The 18,254-nt window shown below is 41.9% G+C and overlaps 1 protein-coding gene across 3 annotated transcripts in view; it reads left to right on the forward strand.

The window, feature by feature from the left end:
- Positions 1-18,254, forward strand: part of TMEM266 (transmembrane protein 266) — a 127,019-nt gene that overhangs the window by 95,641 nt on the left and 13,124 nt on the right. For all 3 annotated transcript variants that reach the window (XM_030577969.1, XM_030577970.1, XM_030577971.1), the window contains one exon: positions 381-567. In XM_030577969.1, the coding sequence (XP_030433829.1) occupies positions 381-567 (187 nt within the window). The remainder of the gene's footprint in view (positions 1-380; positions 568-18,254) is intronic.

Here is an 18,254-nt window from a genome sequence, read left to right on the forward strand (position 1 = left end):
ATGGTTCGGTTGTTAGAGGGAGGAGGTCCTTGGGTGTAGTGGGGAGAAACCCCTCCATGGAATTCATCAGTGCAAAGTCCAGATATTAGAGCTGTGTGTCAGTAACAGGAATCACCCTGAATGATGGTTGAAATGATATACAGTGAAACCTGTATTGGAGATCACATTTACTAGACAATTTTTTCTTTTAAGAAACTGCCCCATAGTGTATCTCCAAGCTGAGTGAATACAATTTCCCCCAACCTTTCTTGGAAGACCATCAACATCCAGGCAATCAAACAACAGCTTGAGTGCTAATCTAAACTCTGCATATCTGGGGAATAATGATTTCCAGATAGGGTTTACTTGTGTCACATCATTTTATGTTGTTTTTCCCATAGTTTGAAATTAGGCAGTTGAGAGCCCACCTAGCTCAGCAAGATCTGGACCTAGCTGCTGAGAGGGAGGCTGCACTGCAAGTACCCCACATGCTGAGCAAGCAGAGCAGCAATAGATATAAGGTAGTGGCAACTGGAGACTCCGATGATGAGGCCACTGAGAACATCACCGAGTTACGACCACCACGAGGTGAGTGCTATGTCTGGTGCCAATTGCTTCTGCCGTTACCTTACATGGAATTGTTGAATTCACTGATTATTCTCATTTTACAAGTGAATTGATTACATCCCTGGAGACTGCACTTACCCATTTTCAAGGAAGCCAGGTCTGCTTCAGAATGGCAGATGTTCTCTTTGTGAACAAATTCCAGCCAGAGCCAATAAACTGACCCTGGAAGAAAATGACTGTGGTGCTCTCCTTCGTGATTCTGATGCTTATATCTGACAAGCATTAAAGTGCAGCAGCCAAGTCAGAATTGGCAAAGAATTATTCGCTCAGTTATAAAAGCATGGAAAATAGGGAGGAACCTTGGAAAACATTATCAGCCTTGGGGCCACCCACATTTCTGTGATTTGAAGCAGGCACAGGGCAGTTTTGAATTGAAGTCACATCTCACATCTGCTTGTCTGTTTGTGGAGCAACCTGGTCTCAAAGTATTTGTATTAATAGTCAAATAGTAATATTTACAGTGAAACACTCTTTATATGGATTTTTATAGTAACAAATTAAATATGTTGGACCAGGTTTGTCCCTGATGTTATCAGCACTATTACATCAGGGATTTATTTGACCTATTGTGCTAATGAGCCCAATTTTTAAACATGGTCACCTAGGTTGAAGACCCTGTTTCTCCAAATGACCAGACATATATAAACATACACACATCCCTAATGTGAATGTGTCTGATTTTAGTACCCAGGTATGGAATTATGTACCCTCGCTTTGGCACCTAATTATAAGCATCCATAGAAACCCTGCATCATCTGTAATATTCTGGGAGCTGTATAATATTCTGAGAACATTAACACTGGGTTAGCAAACAGTAAAAACAAAGACGTATTCAGTGTGGGGAAGTGGTAAATAGCTACACACCTAAACTAAGTCAGGAGCTTTATCTAGCCTTTGCTGTTGTACAGACTGTAGATGTTACCTTTTTCCTGATGTGAGCATGAATCTGGGAGACTAGCACTCTGGCCTTCACATTAGCATGACCCATAACCATGCACTATATATTGCTAATGAAAGAGCGTAATGCCATGTGTCAGCTTGCTGAAATGAAATAAGTAATATGTTCACCAAAAGTGTAGGTGCCTTTGCATGACATGAGCTGTGAAGGTACAATTCACAGTGCACAGTTCTTGTTATATAAACAGGATCTTGTTCACATGGCACCTTCACCAAACATTCAAAGGCATAGAATGTGGCATTGTGATTGTTGGACCTGCGTCGGCTGTTAAATGTACCTCTAGCTCTTTTATCCCATTGTGTATTACAACAGTTGTATGGCCCTGGTTATAAAAAGAGATCTGTACTAATTTTTGGAAGTCAGTATATTGCTAAAGAGTGTTGATTTTCGTGAAGCAAGCGTATGAATATAAAGAGCTGATATAGGGCAATATACAATATAGGATCTAATAGAAGTATCTGTTCCATAACATTTCTACCACATGAGGATATAACCCACATGATGATGTTAAAGCTGATGAAAAAAATCTTTTCTACTCGATTTTTTTTTTAAATTTCAAAGTATTTGGGAGAATAGAATAATAAATTGTAAGACTGGAAGGGACCTCGAGAGGTCTTCCAGTCCAGTCCCCTGCACTCAAGGCAGGACTAACTATTATGTAGACAATACCTGACAGGTGTTTGTCTAACCTACTCTTAAAAATCTCCAATGACAGAGATACAACAACCTCCATAGGTTTATTCCAGTGCTTAACTACCCTGACAGAAAGTTTTTCCTACTGTCTAACCTAAACCACCCTTGCTGCAATTTAAGCTCATTGTTTCTTGTCCTATCCTGAGAGGTTAAAGAGGACATTTTTCTCCCACTTCCTTGTAACAACCTTTTATATCTGAAAACTGTTATCATGTCTCCTCTCAGTCTTCTCTTCCTCAGACTAAACAAACCCAGTTTTTTCAATCTTCCTTTGTAGGTCATATTTTCTAGACCTTTAATCATTTTTGTTGCTCTTCTCTGGATTCTCTCCCGTTTGTCCACATCTTTCCTGAAATGTGGCACCTAGAACTGAACACAATATTCCATGTGAAGTAAATCAGTTCAGAGTATAGTAGAACTATTTCTCATGTTTCACTTACAACACTCATGCTAATACATCCCAGAATGATGTTTGCTTTTTTTGCAACAATGTTGCAGTGTTGACTCATATTTAGCTTGTGATCCAGTATGACCCCCAGATCCCTTTCCGCAGTACTCCTTCCTAGGTAGTCATTTCCCATTTTGTACGTGTGCAACTGATTGTTCCTTCCTAAGCGGAGTACTTCTCATTTGTCCTTATTGAATTTCATCCTATTTACTTCAGACCATTTCTCCAGTTTATCCAGATCATTTTGAATTTTAATCCTATCCTAAGCACTTGCAACCCCTTCCAGCTTGGTATTGTCCGCAAACTTTATAAGTGTACTCTCTATGCCATTATCTAAATCATTAATGAAGATATTGAACAGAACCTGACCCCAAACTGATCCCTGTGGGACCTCACTTGATATGCCTTCCAGCATGACTGTGAACCACTGATAACTACTCTCTGGGAATAGTTTCCAACCAGTTATGCACCCCCTTATAGTAGCTCCATCTAAGTTGCATTTTCCTAGTTCATTTATTACAAGGTCATGTGAGACAGTATCAAAAGCCTTACTAAAGTTAACATATACTACATCTACTGCTTCCCCTTCCCCCCCAATCCACAAGGCTTATTACCCTATGAAATAAAGCTATTGGGTTTATATGACATGATTTGTTCTTGACAAATCCATGCTGACTGTTACTTATCACCTTATTATCTTCTGTGTGTTTAATTTCTCAATTTTTTGCTCCATTATCTTTCCGGGTACTGAAGTTAAGCTGACGGGTCTGTAATTCACCGGCTTGTCCTTTATTCCCCTTTTCATAGATTGGCACTATATTTGCCCTTTTCCAGTCCTCTGGAATCTCTTCCGTCTTCCATGACTTTTTGAAGATAATCGTTAATGGCTCAGATATCTGTCAGCTATTTGAGTATTCTGGGATGTATTTCATCAGGTCCTGGTGGCTTGAAGTCATCTAACTTGTCTAAGTAATTTTTAACTTGTTCTTTCTCTATTTTAGCCTCCGATCCTACCTCATTTTCACTGGCATTCATTAAGTTAGAAGTCCAATCGCTACTAAACATTTTGGTGAAAATTGAAACAAAAAAGTCATTTAGCATTTCTGCCATTTCCACATTTTCTGTTATTGTTTTCCTCCCTCACTGAGTAATGGGCCTACCCTGTCTTTGGTCTTCCTCTTGGTTCTAATGTGTTTGTAGAATGTTTTCTTTAAACCCTTTATTTCTCTAACTAATTTAATCTCATTTTGTGCATTGGCCTTTCTAATTTTGTACCTACATACTTGTGTTGTTTGTTTGTAGTCATCCTTTGTAATTTGACCTAGTTTCCACTTTTTGTGGGACTCTTTTTTGAGTTTCAGGTCATTGAAGATCTCCTAATTAAGCCAGGGTAGTCTCTTACCATACTTCCTATCTTTCTTACACAGTGAGACCGTTTGCTCTTGTGCCCTTAATAATGTTTCTTTGAAAAACTGTCAACTCTCTTGAACTGTTTTTCCCCTTAGATCCCATTTGCTATAGTCTGCATTCTTGAAATCTATTAACTTTATTGTGAATATATGGACCTCAATTGCTTATACTAGTTCCAATCTCTTTTCTTCTTTCTCCATGTGCTTTTTAGACCCCCTCTGGCATTTTGCCTGATAATTTTAGTGGGATGGTCACTAACTCTAGAATGGAGAATTGCAATATTAATCCATTTCAATTAGAACTCTTCTTTCAGTCAAATACACAGAATTCAGTATGCATAGGGTTTTAACTTAAAGGCCCAAAAGAGCTCCCAAAACTTGTCAGATAATTCCCTGTTCTTTGCTAAATATTAAATTAGTAACAATGAACCAAGTTAAATATTTTCGCATTGTGGTTTTTGTTCTTTCTTTTTACTAATTTGCAGTTATGATCACAATTTATCTATATGTCACCCACCCAAATCAATGGGTGGGATAAATTGATCAGAACAGCAGTGAAAGGGGCACAGTCCCAGTGGCAGAGGAGGGAAACATTTCCCAGGGGACAATAGGTATCTCCTTACCCTGGGAGTCTCTGGCACCCATTGGCCAGCAGAAGGGAGAGGGGTGCTGACTGACCAGCATTCCACAGCTCCTAGGATTTAACTCAGCACAGGGACCATGTGGAGCCTCTTTGAGCTCCGTTTCAGCAGCCCACCTTATCCACCAGAACTAGGAATGGGAACCGAGCCTGACAGATGCTTTGGGTCTAGCTGATTGCCTGTTTAGGAGGTCAGGAAGGATTTTTTTCTCCCATGGGCCAGTTGTGGAGGACCATGGAGTTTTTTGCCTTCCTCACAACACCTTCGAGCCACAGTGGGTTAAGTATGAATGTGCATAGTACCGAACTGTTGGTGTTTATATGTCGCAACTTGCAGCCATTTTCCAGTACGGTTAAGAGAATAAAATGAATGATTCCCAGACGTCGGAGAGCTGGGATTTTGGTGATGGGCCTTGATCTCATGTGATAAGGTCAGACCTTGTAGCCGTCGTGGGCTGAGGTTCCCACCCTGCTGTCCCCCCTCATGAGAGGAAGGGTGCTGGAGTAAGAGAATGCTGAGTCCTTGAGGGTAGGCTGAGGAGAGCCTACCCCACATTATGGGTTATATGGTAATGAGTCCTGTAACCCCTGCATTGTAACTAATTAAATGCCTAATATAGGAGAATATGGATGATGGGCAGATAGCAACCCTCTCTAATGTTAAAGTTTAATAAAAAGTTGTGGCCTGCCACTTAATTTCGTGCCTGGATCTGTCCTCGTTTTGCTGCTGTGTCTACATCAATAACTATTTGAGCTTTCAAATTGTATTTAGAAAAAGCAGAAAGTGGATTGTTGTATGCTGCCCCAAAAAGGCATTTCCTCCTTTTTGTCAGATTTCAGAGGTTTCCCCAGGAGGATACTTTATAATTTATGCATATATTCCTTGAGGGTTACATTTGGAATTGAAGAAAGTTATGCATGGTATAAATACAATTGCTTAAATTATAGTGACGTCAAATAGATTTCAATATGTCTTATAGATATTAATGCTTGTTACTGAAACCTTGAAAACATACATTTAGCAAATAATAAAAACGATTGCTACTTTACATTTTCTATTCCTGAATATCATACTGTTATGTTAGAATTAAGTGGTCGTGCTGGAAATCTAGAATTAATCTCTGATGTCAAGGGAATCAACTGAAAATGTAAAGGAAAGATTTTCATTATGAATCCTATATTGTGTACAAAAAACGATGTTAAATTAACATTTCAAATATTTGACTTTGTAACCTAAAGTTGGAAACACCATTTTTGAGGTGCACTGAATGAAACAGGGGTCCTATGGAAAAATAGTTTTTAATTACATAATCACACACTATGTCATAAGCATACACACAAGGGGGCCAAATTAAGGTTGCACACACAATGGTAAATCTGCCATTTACTACCTTTCAAGTGCTAAACTTTGCAAGCTTAAATATTATTATTTTAATGTCATTTTTATAGATTTAATTTTCTATATTATTTTTTAAAAAGAAAGAGGTTAAACCAAATCCTGTTATGCACAAATGTAACAACTCTCCTCCAATCATGCATCATCAACAAGATTTGAATCCTGAACCTTCAGTGTTGCTGCACAAATTACTGTGTTAGCTGGCAGCTGGAGAAGGCTGTTATTCCAAAGAGGATGGGTAGGCCACTGGGACCATATGCCCATCCAGGTGTGTCTATAGAGAACCCAGCCCAGTCCTTCTCCCCTTCCTCACAACTGCTCCAGTATCTCCCAGGCATTCCCAGTATAATCTGTGCTGCTACTGTTGTTGCTGTGTCAGTTATTGTTTTGGCATGCTGCCAAAATTTTCCTGAGATGTGCAATAGCAACTTCTATAGAATAGATCTCAGCAAAATTTGAATGTTATTTCTTGGGACAAAGAAAGGGCATTTCAATAGCCCAAAGTGCTACTGCAGCTGGGGCATTCTATCTGTCTAGCAGGGGCAGGGAAATCCAGTTAGTCCCAGATCCCTTGTTTTTCCCACACATACCAGTAAGCCTGCCTACATACTAGGGCAGATGATGAACACATACTCTCCATTCTTGCCCCATCTTGGCCCCCAAAACTGCACTGATTCTGCTGAATGCTGGGCCTTCCACAGCCTTTACTATGTCCTGCAGAAAGCCCACAGTTTTTTTCTATACATGATTGTGCTACTTTGGCCCCAGGATTGTGTGTTGCAAACTGCCCTGCAAGTCAACCAGTCTTACGAATCATTTTATCTACATCTTCTCCCAACTGTGCCCCTCTTCATTAAATTCTCTATCTTGTCAAAACCACTTCTGATCAGAATAATATATTTGAGTGGTTCATATCATGGCATCTAGGAACTATGAAGAATACATGGGAATGCCTATAGCAGCTAAAATAGGGAATGGCATGAATAATACACGACTATGACAAACCTGTTTTTGTGGACCTCTCAAGATCTTTCCAGGTTTGGACAGCCCTGAATTGTGTCAAACCAATGGGCTTTAGCTGGCTAAAGAACTTAGAGCATGGGAAAACGGGGTATTCCTGCCAAAGCTAATCTTATTTCCCTTGTTCATAGGGAACAATGGAAACATTCAGTATCAACTACTTTACCATGTGGTGTTACAGAATAAAAAAGCATTCAGACTTCTGCTCATTTCCCTGCATGTGAGTTTTATGAGACAGTGCATAAGTTAAAGCTCCTCGGGGGCAGCTCTAGCTTGCACTGTGGTATTTACACTGGATTTTGTGTAACCATTTTCAGCAGCATTCAATAAAATAAGTCAGGTAACCCTGCATCACATGTTACACACAGCACCTCAGAGACATAGACTTCCTCAAAGACATACATACACCAGGAGAATACTTTCTGCACTGGCAACTCATGTAGCTTTCAATGTACATTTTCAAACTGGTTTTGTTATTGCACAACTGTTTTTTGCCTTCCTTTGTTTCTAAAGTGAAGTAATTGCTGGTGGCATTGAGGAGAGTGAAGTGCTCTGTCCATACCATACCATGAAAGTGTTCCAAAATGGCCCTGTCAACATGCCTCATGCTTGTCACCTCTGTGAGGTGACAGTCTTGTTTGGCCTCCATAGCAGAATAATTCTTATGCTAAGCCTGTGAATAACAGGCCTATTGTTTAATTGGCATGTTTTAGTCTCTGCAAGGTACGCCACTTCCGAGAATTCTACTGTGGGTAGGAATAGCTGTGTGGAGTGTACTAATGTTGAATATCTTTCTGGGCCAGTTTGGCCAAGAGATGCAGGAAACATTTCCTCTTAAACTTGTCCTGAGTGTAGACTTTATGTGCTGGAAAGATTTTTACTAGATCTCTAAAGCAGACAACTATGGAGGCTAAAAAATTTACCTTAACACACCATCAATAGGGTTCCCTTATCAATGACAATGGAGGATGAATATCAACAGATGAGTTCATACTAATAATATGAGCACCAGGGTAAGGAGCTAGGAATTCCAGAGTTCAGCTCTGACATTACCAGTCTCCGTGAATAACGCATTTTCTCCTAATGCAAAATTTGGATAATAATACTTACCTATTTTACAGGAATGTTGTGAGAATTAACAGGTTGGTTTGTAAAGAGTTGAGGAAGAAAACTGCTACATATAAATGCTAAGTGGTGCTGGTAAGTCATTTTTAGGAATCACATGAACATTCTTTGCATAATAGTGAAAGGAATCTTCTAGATGTTACCCTCTCTCCTCTCTTCCTCCCAGAAAAAGAGCAGTGATGCAATAGCAAAACTTATTCTCACTGTTCATCTCTAGATTACAAAGGAAGTTTTTCCTGTCAAGTTTTTGACTCACACAATATGTAACTAATCATGGCCAGAATAACATCTATTCCTTTTCTGTTTAGATTTGCTCCAGCACAAATCATTTTTAAAGCTTGAGATACAAAGTTCCATGTTTCAGGGAATGTCAAGTTCACAGTGCCCCATATAGTCATTAATACTTCCTTCCAAAATTTATTATTCTTTAATCTGTCCCATAATATGTGAATTACAGTCCCTGGTGGAAATTCCATATTTTTCTGCATATATCATTTCAGTCTTTGAAATTCTACAATACTGACATAGTTTTTAAATTAATACACAGACCTAGGCCAGGAGAAGAGAAGCCCAACTGTGTTGCTTTGCATTGCAGAAGGGTTATTTTAGATATTCTGAGACAAATTTCCATTTTTATGAGGTTGGCAATGAAGTTTTACCTTTGGGGAAAAGGTAATACTGCTGCAATTTATGAGCATGTTTAGTGAAAACGAACGCTTGCTGTACCCATTCGTACCCACATTTATGTACGTCTTTATCAAAGCAAGTAAAGAAAATGGCATTTAGTGGATATGAAAAATTCCAGTGCTTTCTAGGTGCTCCATTAGGATTATTCTCAAGCAGGCAGAAAAGTTAAAGCATTACAGTGGAAATGGATTTTACTAATTGTTGCTGATAATGGTAATTCAGTTATATGAATCAAACCTGGTTTTCAAATAGCCAGTTCCTTTTGGTACTTGTATGTTTGTTTGTCTGTCCCCATGCATGCTACTTGATGGGAGCTTTCTTTGCAATTACTTACATGGTTTTTTTTTAAAGCCAGGAAAGATGTATACACCTTTTGAGCTGACTGTTAGACCTAATAATATCTTGATTGCACTGCACTAACACACTAAAATGCCTTGTTAGACCTCACTCTGTCCATGCAAGACTGGGAATTTGACTTTTCTGTATGTGTCTGATTTAGAAGACACAGTGTTTCATGTATCCACATGCAGTGACCTCTCACAAGAGTGGATGGGGCCATCAAATCAGTCCTTAAAACAGAACCTCCATGCATATAGTGTGTAGTTATTGAAGTGTGTATTAACAATGTAGAGAGGAAGACACACTTTGCATTTCGAGAACCAGTGAACATTTAACTATCTGTACAAAGTTAAACCTCCTTGCCTCAAGTCTGTGGCTGCTTTGCATGTGTGTAGTAGACAGGTAAAGTTATACCGTAAGGGAATTTAAGTTCAAACAAAGATTCTGTAGTCATAGGGTCTTATTTACAGAGCTAATGAGCACCCACAAAGCCAACTGAAATAAAAGGGAACTTCAGACAAAGAGTAGCCTGGAGTCAAGTGTAGAAGAACAGAGGGTGAAATTTTCAGAAGTGACTGAGAAGAACAGGTCCCACTGAAAATCATTTTAAGAATTGAAATCCAGTGGGACTTGTGCTCCTAAGTCATATGGGGTGCGTCTACAATGCAAAGAGAAACCTGGGGTGCCGAGTCTCAGAGCCTGGGTCAATTGATTTGGGCTCATGGGACTTGGGCTGAAAGGCTAAAAATAGCAGTGAAAACATTCCCAATGAAGACCCTCTTCACTCCCCAGGTTTCAGAGCCTGGGCTCCATGTTTGCACTGCTGTTTTTTGAGTCTGAAGTGTAGATACACCTTTGGGCACTTTTGAAAACCCCAGTCCTAACAAAAAGCTCAGAACTTAGGTCAATGACTGGTGGTGTTGGCATAACACAGCAAACACTGGTTTTCTGAATCAAAATATATTTTTTATTTTTAAATTCTTAAAATATTCTTATCACAGATGTCACTGGGCATCTTGACCTCATTTAGAGCAGACTCCAATAACACATTGATTAAATCAACACACAGGTGATTTATCAGCGAAAACTGGGGCCAAAGTCACCCTTGAAGTCACCTGCTGTCATTTTTAGAAGTTTTTCTGCTACAGCAATATGTGCTAATAAAGGAAGAGGCAGTGTGACTCAGGATTTCCCAAACCAACAACTCTTCTATGTCTCAGGTGTATTTTTGATTGTGAATCATACTGATTCTCTTGTCTCCTGTGGCTATTAACGTTGACATTTCTGTCAAGATGGATGCAGCACATCCTCCCAAATTCTCACACGCACAGCCAGTCTTTGCAGGGACTGGATATCCGTGTGAATGGAAAAGCCTTGTGAACATTACAGCTGTCACTAATGTGAGACTCTGCTGTTGCATAGAAAACAGAAGGAAGTCTCCCCTGGAGATTGTCAGCCACCCATCCTTGTTCCATTGACAGGTATGTTCCATGTCACTAGAGTGAAAGAGGGATGTGGTTGAGGCACCAAGGTAGGGACTGTGAAATTCCACTCAGGTCATCTTGTTTAAACCCATTAGGATGAACAGTCCGGCACAGAGGAGAGGACGTTGACATGACCCTATTGATGTTTGGCTATAGGTGACTTCATAATAAATTGATGACAGCAACATTTGTTTGGAAATGGGGTCAGTTCCAGAGTTTGGCAAAAGTGGGAATTCAGATGGGTAAGATCAGAAAGTTCTGAAGTGCCAAAGGTGAATTGTAAATAAGTAGGTCAATATCAGATTATTTGCATTTCTAAAGTGCCATCAGCATAGTTTGTAGGCACTCTGCATAAGTTTGTTTAGTGCATAGAAGGTGGAATTTTCTGAAGTGCTCAATGTTGGCCCAAATCTGCTCCCACTGAAGTCAGCAGTAAAACTCCTGTTGTCTTCAATGGGAACAGAATTAGATCAACACTGAGCACTTTTGAAAAATCCTACCTGTAAAGCCCCCTAAATGCAAGCCCTTCTTCTGAACAGCTTCATGTCAGAAGGGTCACATTCCTAGTGGGATCATACTCTTCCCTAAAGAAAATGCATGCATGAAAAGATGGGTGTTACACCATGTCCTGCAGATTATACAACTGATTCATCCCAGTGGAAAGATGTTTCATAGCCAAGGACCTACCACAAAGAAAGTTCTGCCCCCAGATACTCATGAAGGATAGTCTGTGCTCTGTCCACTGAAGTCCTTGTTGACCACAGCTGTTCTTCTGAATCACAGAATGAGTGGCAAAGAGAGGTAGGTGGGACCTAAATACTGTTTGTAGGTGAGGACCAGGACCTTAAACTAGAGAGGCAACGATTTTAAAGTGTGAAGCACCAGTGTGTCATGGGAGAATGAAGCATATGAAGCTGCAATGTCTTTGGGGAAACTCACTTTTGTGGGTTGTCGGTGTGATCTCAAAAAGCCATGTTATACCAAAAGCTTTATTTTACATTGTGTATGCACTTTGGTACATATCAGTCTGCTTCCTTACTATATGGCTGCATCATACTAATCCTCTTTTCTGTTTGCATGTGAATTCAAGTTGAGGATTGCTGGGAGCACTGCTGGCCAAAGACAGAGTAGCACAATGCTTCTCACAGATCTTAACTTTAATAATACACAGGCGAGCAGGGAAGCCCCTGTGAAAACTGAGGCTTGGTTATATAACCCTATGATCCACATGAATTAATTATCACATGACAAGCAGTGTGGCTCTGAATGTGGGCATTCTTATTTAAGGAGCCTTTTCTAAGACAGAAACATTAATGTGTAGCTCCTACTCCTTCTTTATTCTTTTAGCCCTGAGCTGCTGTCTTACCATTAACGTCATGGCAAATCCCAAAGGGACATAGATTGAACACCACACAGATCAATCTTCAGCTAGTTTTTTTAAGACAGTCTGGCTGGATGTTCAGTCTGTGTCCATCGTTAGCAATCTTATCCCACTGAACCTTTCAGCACTCACATGATTGCTGGCTATGTAGTAGCATTCCTTGGTAAACACGCTTTGTAATTTGCTGTTCTTCCATTCTAATAACATGTCTGTACCAAGAAAGCTGCCAAAACTGAACCAGTGCTGATGGGGTGGCAGTTGCTGGTTTCAGCTACAAATATCCTCATTGGTGATCTGATCCAGCCACTTAATATGGAGGAGCTGGTGAAGATGACGAAAATAAAAAACATCAATCCACCACTCTTCAGCCTTCCTCAGCCCCTGCCTTTCGCTGACACACAATAAAGTTGATATAACTGTGGCTGGGTAGATCCGCAGTGTCGTAGCAATCTTAACGTCATAACATCTCCACAGAGGCCACTGAAGGGCCTACATCTTTTGAGCATCCTACACCACTGTTTGGGATGCTTCCCAAGTTTTTGACAGTTGCCATCTTTTCAGTGTCCCGTTTGATCAGGTTAATACTGAGTGGGTTGTAATCTGGAGTTGCATCTGCTTGATGGTAAAGGCCATGGAAATAGTTTTATTCACATTAATAACCAGACAAATTCGTGTTGCTTTTCCACCAACCAGATCAGCCATCAGCTGCAACCATTCACTGAACTGAGCCAACAAGACAACATCCAAGTTGCCAGACAGCCTTCCATTTTGAACTGCTTATTGCCCACAAAGTCTTCGAGACTGTCATCTGATGAGGAATGGCTTTGTTTGTCATCAGTTCTTTTGCTGCTAGCTCAGTGCTGGGGCCTCAGCCCTTCAAACATCAACCATGGATCAGTGAGCCACTGTCTAGTCTCATATTAAAGCAATTAGCTATAATGGAACCTGGAATTTTGAATATGGTTATATTATCCAGAGAGACTGCTAATGTAGATAGTAAAAGATAACCAAAATCATGAGACAATAATGAAGTTAAGCCATCTCTAATCAGAGCTGATGTACCAGTGACAACCCTGTATTAAAATAATAGGCAGAATTGTACTGGAAAAGCACAGAAATCTGCTTTTGGAGCTCCAGTTCGAATATATACAGTGATGTTTGTTACCGCTTTGAATTTACTTTTGAAATCGTTTTTAGTTGTCAGGTTTCAAATTTAACAAGTCCCCGTCCTAATGTGACAAGGAACATACTGAACAATAGCTCAACAGCCTTTGTTGCTGTACTTGTGTATTCATTTTCCTCTCTTTATTGTGGTTTTCCTTTCCATAGGTTTCTAAATACTATTGGTACTCAAGGGGAAAGATACCAGTGATGGAGCTGCAAGATCTCATTCTTAAGAAACCATAGAATAAAGATTGTTTCCTAGTGGTCAGTGTGTCTGTATAGTGAGAGGTAATAATGTTGTATCACTCCACTCTAAAGACTCATGACCTCACAGAGATTCTGCTGCTGATGAAAGAATAATTCCACAGTCTAGGAAATTCAACTCCAATAGACAGAAGTCAGCAGAATCATTGACAATAAAAAGATGAAATAAAATGCTTTAATAATAAAATATTTCCAAGTAACATGAAGAAGCTTTTTTTAGAAAAAAGACTCAACCATAAAGATGTACAAATGGTATTTATTGCGTGCAGAGGTTTTGCAGATTCATACACTGGGATCATTGATGAAACAATTGTTACAGTCATTATGGAGGGATTAGAGGACTAGAAGAGGAATCTGCCTTGATGGACAGAATGGCATTTATGTTCCACCAAATTTATGATATTTTTATAGGTTCAGGAGAGAGAGAGAGAGATTACATTGTCATCTCATGGGTTGGAAGGGACTTTACTCCAAATAGTTTATTACTCCCAGGAAATTTTCAGTTTATGTTCTATATTTTTACAGGGGGAAAAAAGGCAGACTATTTGGAACTGTTCATCAGAAACTTACCAGTTGCTGTGTGAAGGTTCCTGACCAGGAGCCCCACATTTTTCAAAGGCAAGATTTTGGATAGCAAGCTAAAGTGCTAGCTCCATCCCCCCTGAAGAGAACAGATGGGCCTAGCTTTATAATGCACACAGCAGCTCAAGCAGCTGACCCACGGAAAATGGTTGACTTTAAATTCAGGGAAGAAGGTTATTTCAGTTTTCATAAGAGAGAGGCTATTAACGCCAGTGTCCTGGCTAAACCACAGTTTGGATAATTGCCTTCCTTCCTACTGAAATTCCCACTCTAATCTTAGGATATGTCTGCACTACAAAATTAGGACGAATTTATAGAAGTCAGTTTTTCAGAAATCATTTTTATACAGTCGACTGTGTGTGTCCCCACAAAAAATGCTCTAAGTGCATTAAGTCGGCGGACTGCCTCCACAGTACTGAGGCTAGCATTGACTTCCGGAGCATTGCACTGTGGGTAGCTGTGAGTAGCTATCCCACAGTTCCCGTGGTCTCCGCTGCCCATTGGGATTCTGGGTTCAGATCCTAATGCCTGATGAGGCAAAAACAGTGTCACGGGTGGTTCTGGGTAAATGTCATCAGGTCCCCTCTCCTTCCCTCCTTCCCTCCCTCCGTGAAAGCAATGGCAGACAGTCATTTTGCCCCTTTTTTCCTGGATTACCTGTGCAGACGCCATACCACGGCAAGCATGGAACCCACACAGCTGACCATCACCGTAACTCTCCTGGGTGCTGGCAGATGTGAGACTGCATTGCTACACAGCAACAGCTCATTGCTTTCTGGCAGCAGACGGTGCGTTACGACTGGTAGCCGTCTTTGTCATATTCCTGGGTGCTCTTTTAACCAATTTTGGTGAGGTCAGTCACGGGCGCCTGGGCAGACTCCTTCTGCTGAACACCCAGGAGATGACAATGGCTAGCAGTCGTAATGCAGCATCTTCTGCTGAGCACACAGGAGCTGACAACGGCTAGCAGTCAAACTGCACCGTCTGCTGCCACACTAAAGATGTAAAAGATAAATGGAATGGATCAAAACAAGAAATAGACCCAATTTGTTTTGTATTCATTTGCTTCCTCCCGCCCTCCATGAAATCAACAGCCTGCTAAACCCAGGATTTTGAATTCCATCCTTGACGGGGCCATTCTGTGTAACAGTTGTTTGCGTTTCTCCTTGATGCAAAACCACCCCCTTTGTGGACTGTAATTCCCTGTAAGCCATGTCGTCAGTCGCCCCTCCCTCCGTCAGAGCAGACAATCATTTCGCACCTTTTTTCAGCCCAGACGCCATAGCACTGGGATCATGGAGCCAGCTTAGATCACCATGGCAATTATGAGCACTGTAAACACCACACGCAGTATCCTGGAGTATGTGCAGAACCAGAACCAGCCAGAGCAAAACCAGGTGAAGAGGCGACGGCAGTGCGCTGACAAGACTGATGAGGACATAGACATGGACATAGACTTCTCGCAAAGTATGGGCCCCGGCAGTGTGCACATCATGGTGTTAATGGGGCAGGTTCATGCTGTGGAACTCCAATTCTGGGCCCAGGAAACAAGCACAGACTGGTGAGACTGCATAGTGTTGCAGGTCTGGGACGGTTCCCCGTGACTGTGAAACTTTTGCATGTGTAAGGGCACTTTCATGGAACTTTGTGACTTGCTTTCCCCTGCCCTGAAGCACCAGAATACCAAGATGAGAGTAGTCCTCACAATTGAGAAGCGAGTGGCGATAGCCCTGTGGAAGCTTGCAACGCCAGACAGCTACCGGTCAGTCGGGCATCATTTTGGAGTGGGCAAATCTACTGTGGGGGCTGCTGTGATCCAAGTAGCCCACGCAATAAAAGATCTGCTGATATCAGGGGTAGTGACTCTGGGAAATGTGCAGGTCATAGTCAATGGGTTTGCTGCAATGGGATTCCCTAACTGGTGGGGCGATAGATGGAACCCATATCCCTATCTTGGCACCGGAGCACCAACCCAGCGAGTACATAAACTGAAAGGGGTACTTTTCAATGCTGCTGCAAGCACTGGTGGATCACAAGGGACGTTTCACCAACATCAACGTGGGATGGCCGGGAAAGGTACATGACGCTTGCGTCTTCAGGAACTCTGGTCTGTTTCAAAAGCTGCAGGAAGGGACTTTCTTCCCAGACCAGAAAATAATCACTGGGGATGTTCAAATGCCTATAGTTATCCTTGGGGACCCAGCCTACCCCTTAATGCCATGGCTTATGAAGCCATACACAGGCAGCATGGACAGTAGTCAGGAGCTGTTCAACTATAGGCTGAGCAAGTGCAGAATGGTGGTAGAATGTGCATTTGGACATTTAAAAGCGTGCTGTCGCAGTTTACTGACTCGGATAGACCTCAGCGAAACCAATATTCCCATTGTTATTACTGCTTGTTGTGCGCTCCACAATATCTGTGAGAGTAAGGGGGAGACATTTATGATGGAGTGAGAGGTTGAGGCAAATTACCTGGCCACTGCTTATGCGCAGCCAGACACCAGGGCGATTAGAAGAGCACAGCAGGACGCGCTGTGCATCAGAGAATCCTTGAAAACCAGTTTCATGACTGGCCAGGCTATGGTGTGAAAGTTCTGTTTGTTTCTCTGTGATGAACACACCCCCCCTTGGTTCACTCCACTTCCCTGTAAGCTGAACACCCTCTCCTCCCCCCTTCGATCACCGCTTGCAGAGGCAATAAAGTCATTGTTGCTTCACATTCATGCATTCTTTAATAATTCATCACACAAATAGGAGGATAACTGCCAAGGTAGCCTGGGAGGGGTAGGGGCGGAGGGAAGTGCAGGCTGGGGTGGGGGAGGAGGGAAGGACAAGGCCATGCTGCACTTTAAAACTTAAAAACTTTAAAACTTATTTGAAGACCAGCCTTCTGTTGCTTGGGCAATCCTCTGGGGTGGAGTGGCTGGGTGGCCGGAGGCCCTCCCCACCGCGTTCTTGGGCGTCTGGGTGAGGAGGCTATGGAACTTGGGGAGGAGGGCAGTTGGTTACACAGGGGCTGTAGTGGCGGTCTGTGCTCCTGCTGCCTTTCTGCAGCTCAACCATACGCTGGAGCATATCAGTTTGATGTTCCAGCAGCCAGAGCATCAACTCTTGCCTTCTGTCAGCAAGCTGACGCCACCTATCCTCTTCAGCCCGCCAGCTCTCCTCGTGTTCCTGTTGTGCTTTCCTGCACTCTGACATCGTCTGCCTCCATGCATTCTGATGTGCTCTGTCAGTGTGGGAGGACAGCAGTAGCTCTGAGAACATCTCATCCTGAGTGCGTTTTTTTCGCCTTCTAATCTTCACTAGCCTCTTCGAAGGCGAAACATTTGCAGCTGCTGGGGGAAAAGGGAGATTGGTGGTGAAAAAGATACATCTTAGAGAACTATAGGATCACTCTTTCCATTAAAGCTTGCTGTTCACATTACACAGCACATGTGCTTTCATGACAAGGCAGCATTTTGCCTCTTATATTGAGGGTCTGCCGGTGTGGTGTGAGAGATCACTCATGCAGTGCCAGGCAACAGAATTCGGCTTGCAGGCAGCCATGGTAAGCCACAGTCTTTTTGCTTCTTTAACTTTCATAACATGTGGGAATGGTTTCAAACAGCAGAGCCCTCATTTCCCATACCAAGCGGCCGTTGGGTTGGCCATTTAAAATGAGTTTGCAATTTAAAAGGAGGAGCTGTGGTTTGTAGGTTAGCGTGCAGCACAAACCCAAATACCCCCGTCCCCGGCCACACTATTCTCTGGGATGATCACTTCACCCCTCCCCCCACCACTTGGCTAACAGTGGGGAACATTTCTGTTCAGCCACAGGCAAACAGCCCAGCAGGAACAGGCACCTCTGAATGTCCCCTTAATAAAAGCATCCTGTTTCAGCCAGGTGACCATGAATGATATCACTCTCCTGAGGATAACATAGAGAGAGATAAGGAATGGATGTTGTCTGAATGCCAGCAAACACCAGGATTTCCGCTCCATTCCCATACGTTAACAGACTTTTTGCAGTAGCTGTACTGGCTGTGAATGTCAGGGCAGATTAATCATTAAACACA

The sequence above is a fragment of the Gopherus evgoodei genome, chromosome 10, assembly GCF_007399415.2.
Source record: "Gopherus evgoodei ecotype Sinaloan lineage chromosome 10, rGopEvg1_v1.p, whole genome shotgun sequence".
Taxonomy (NCBI): Eukaryota; Metazoa; Chordata; order Testudines; family Testudinidae; genus Gopherus; species Gopherus evgoodei.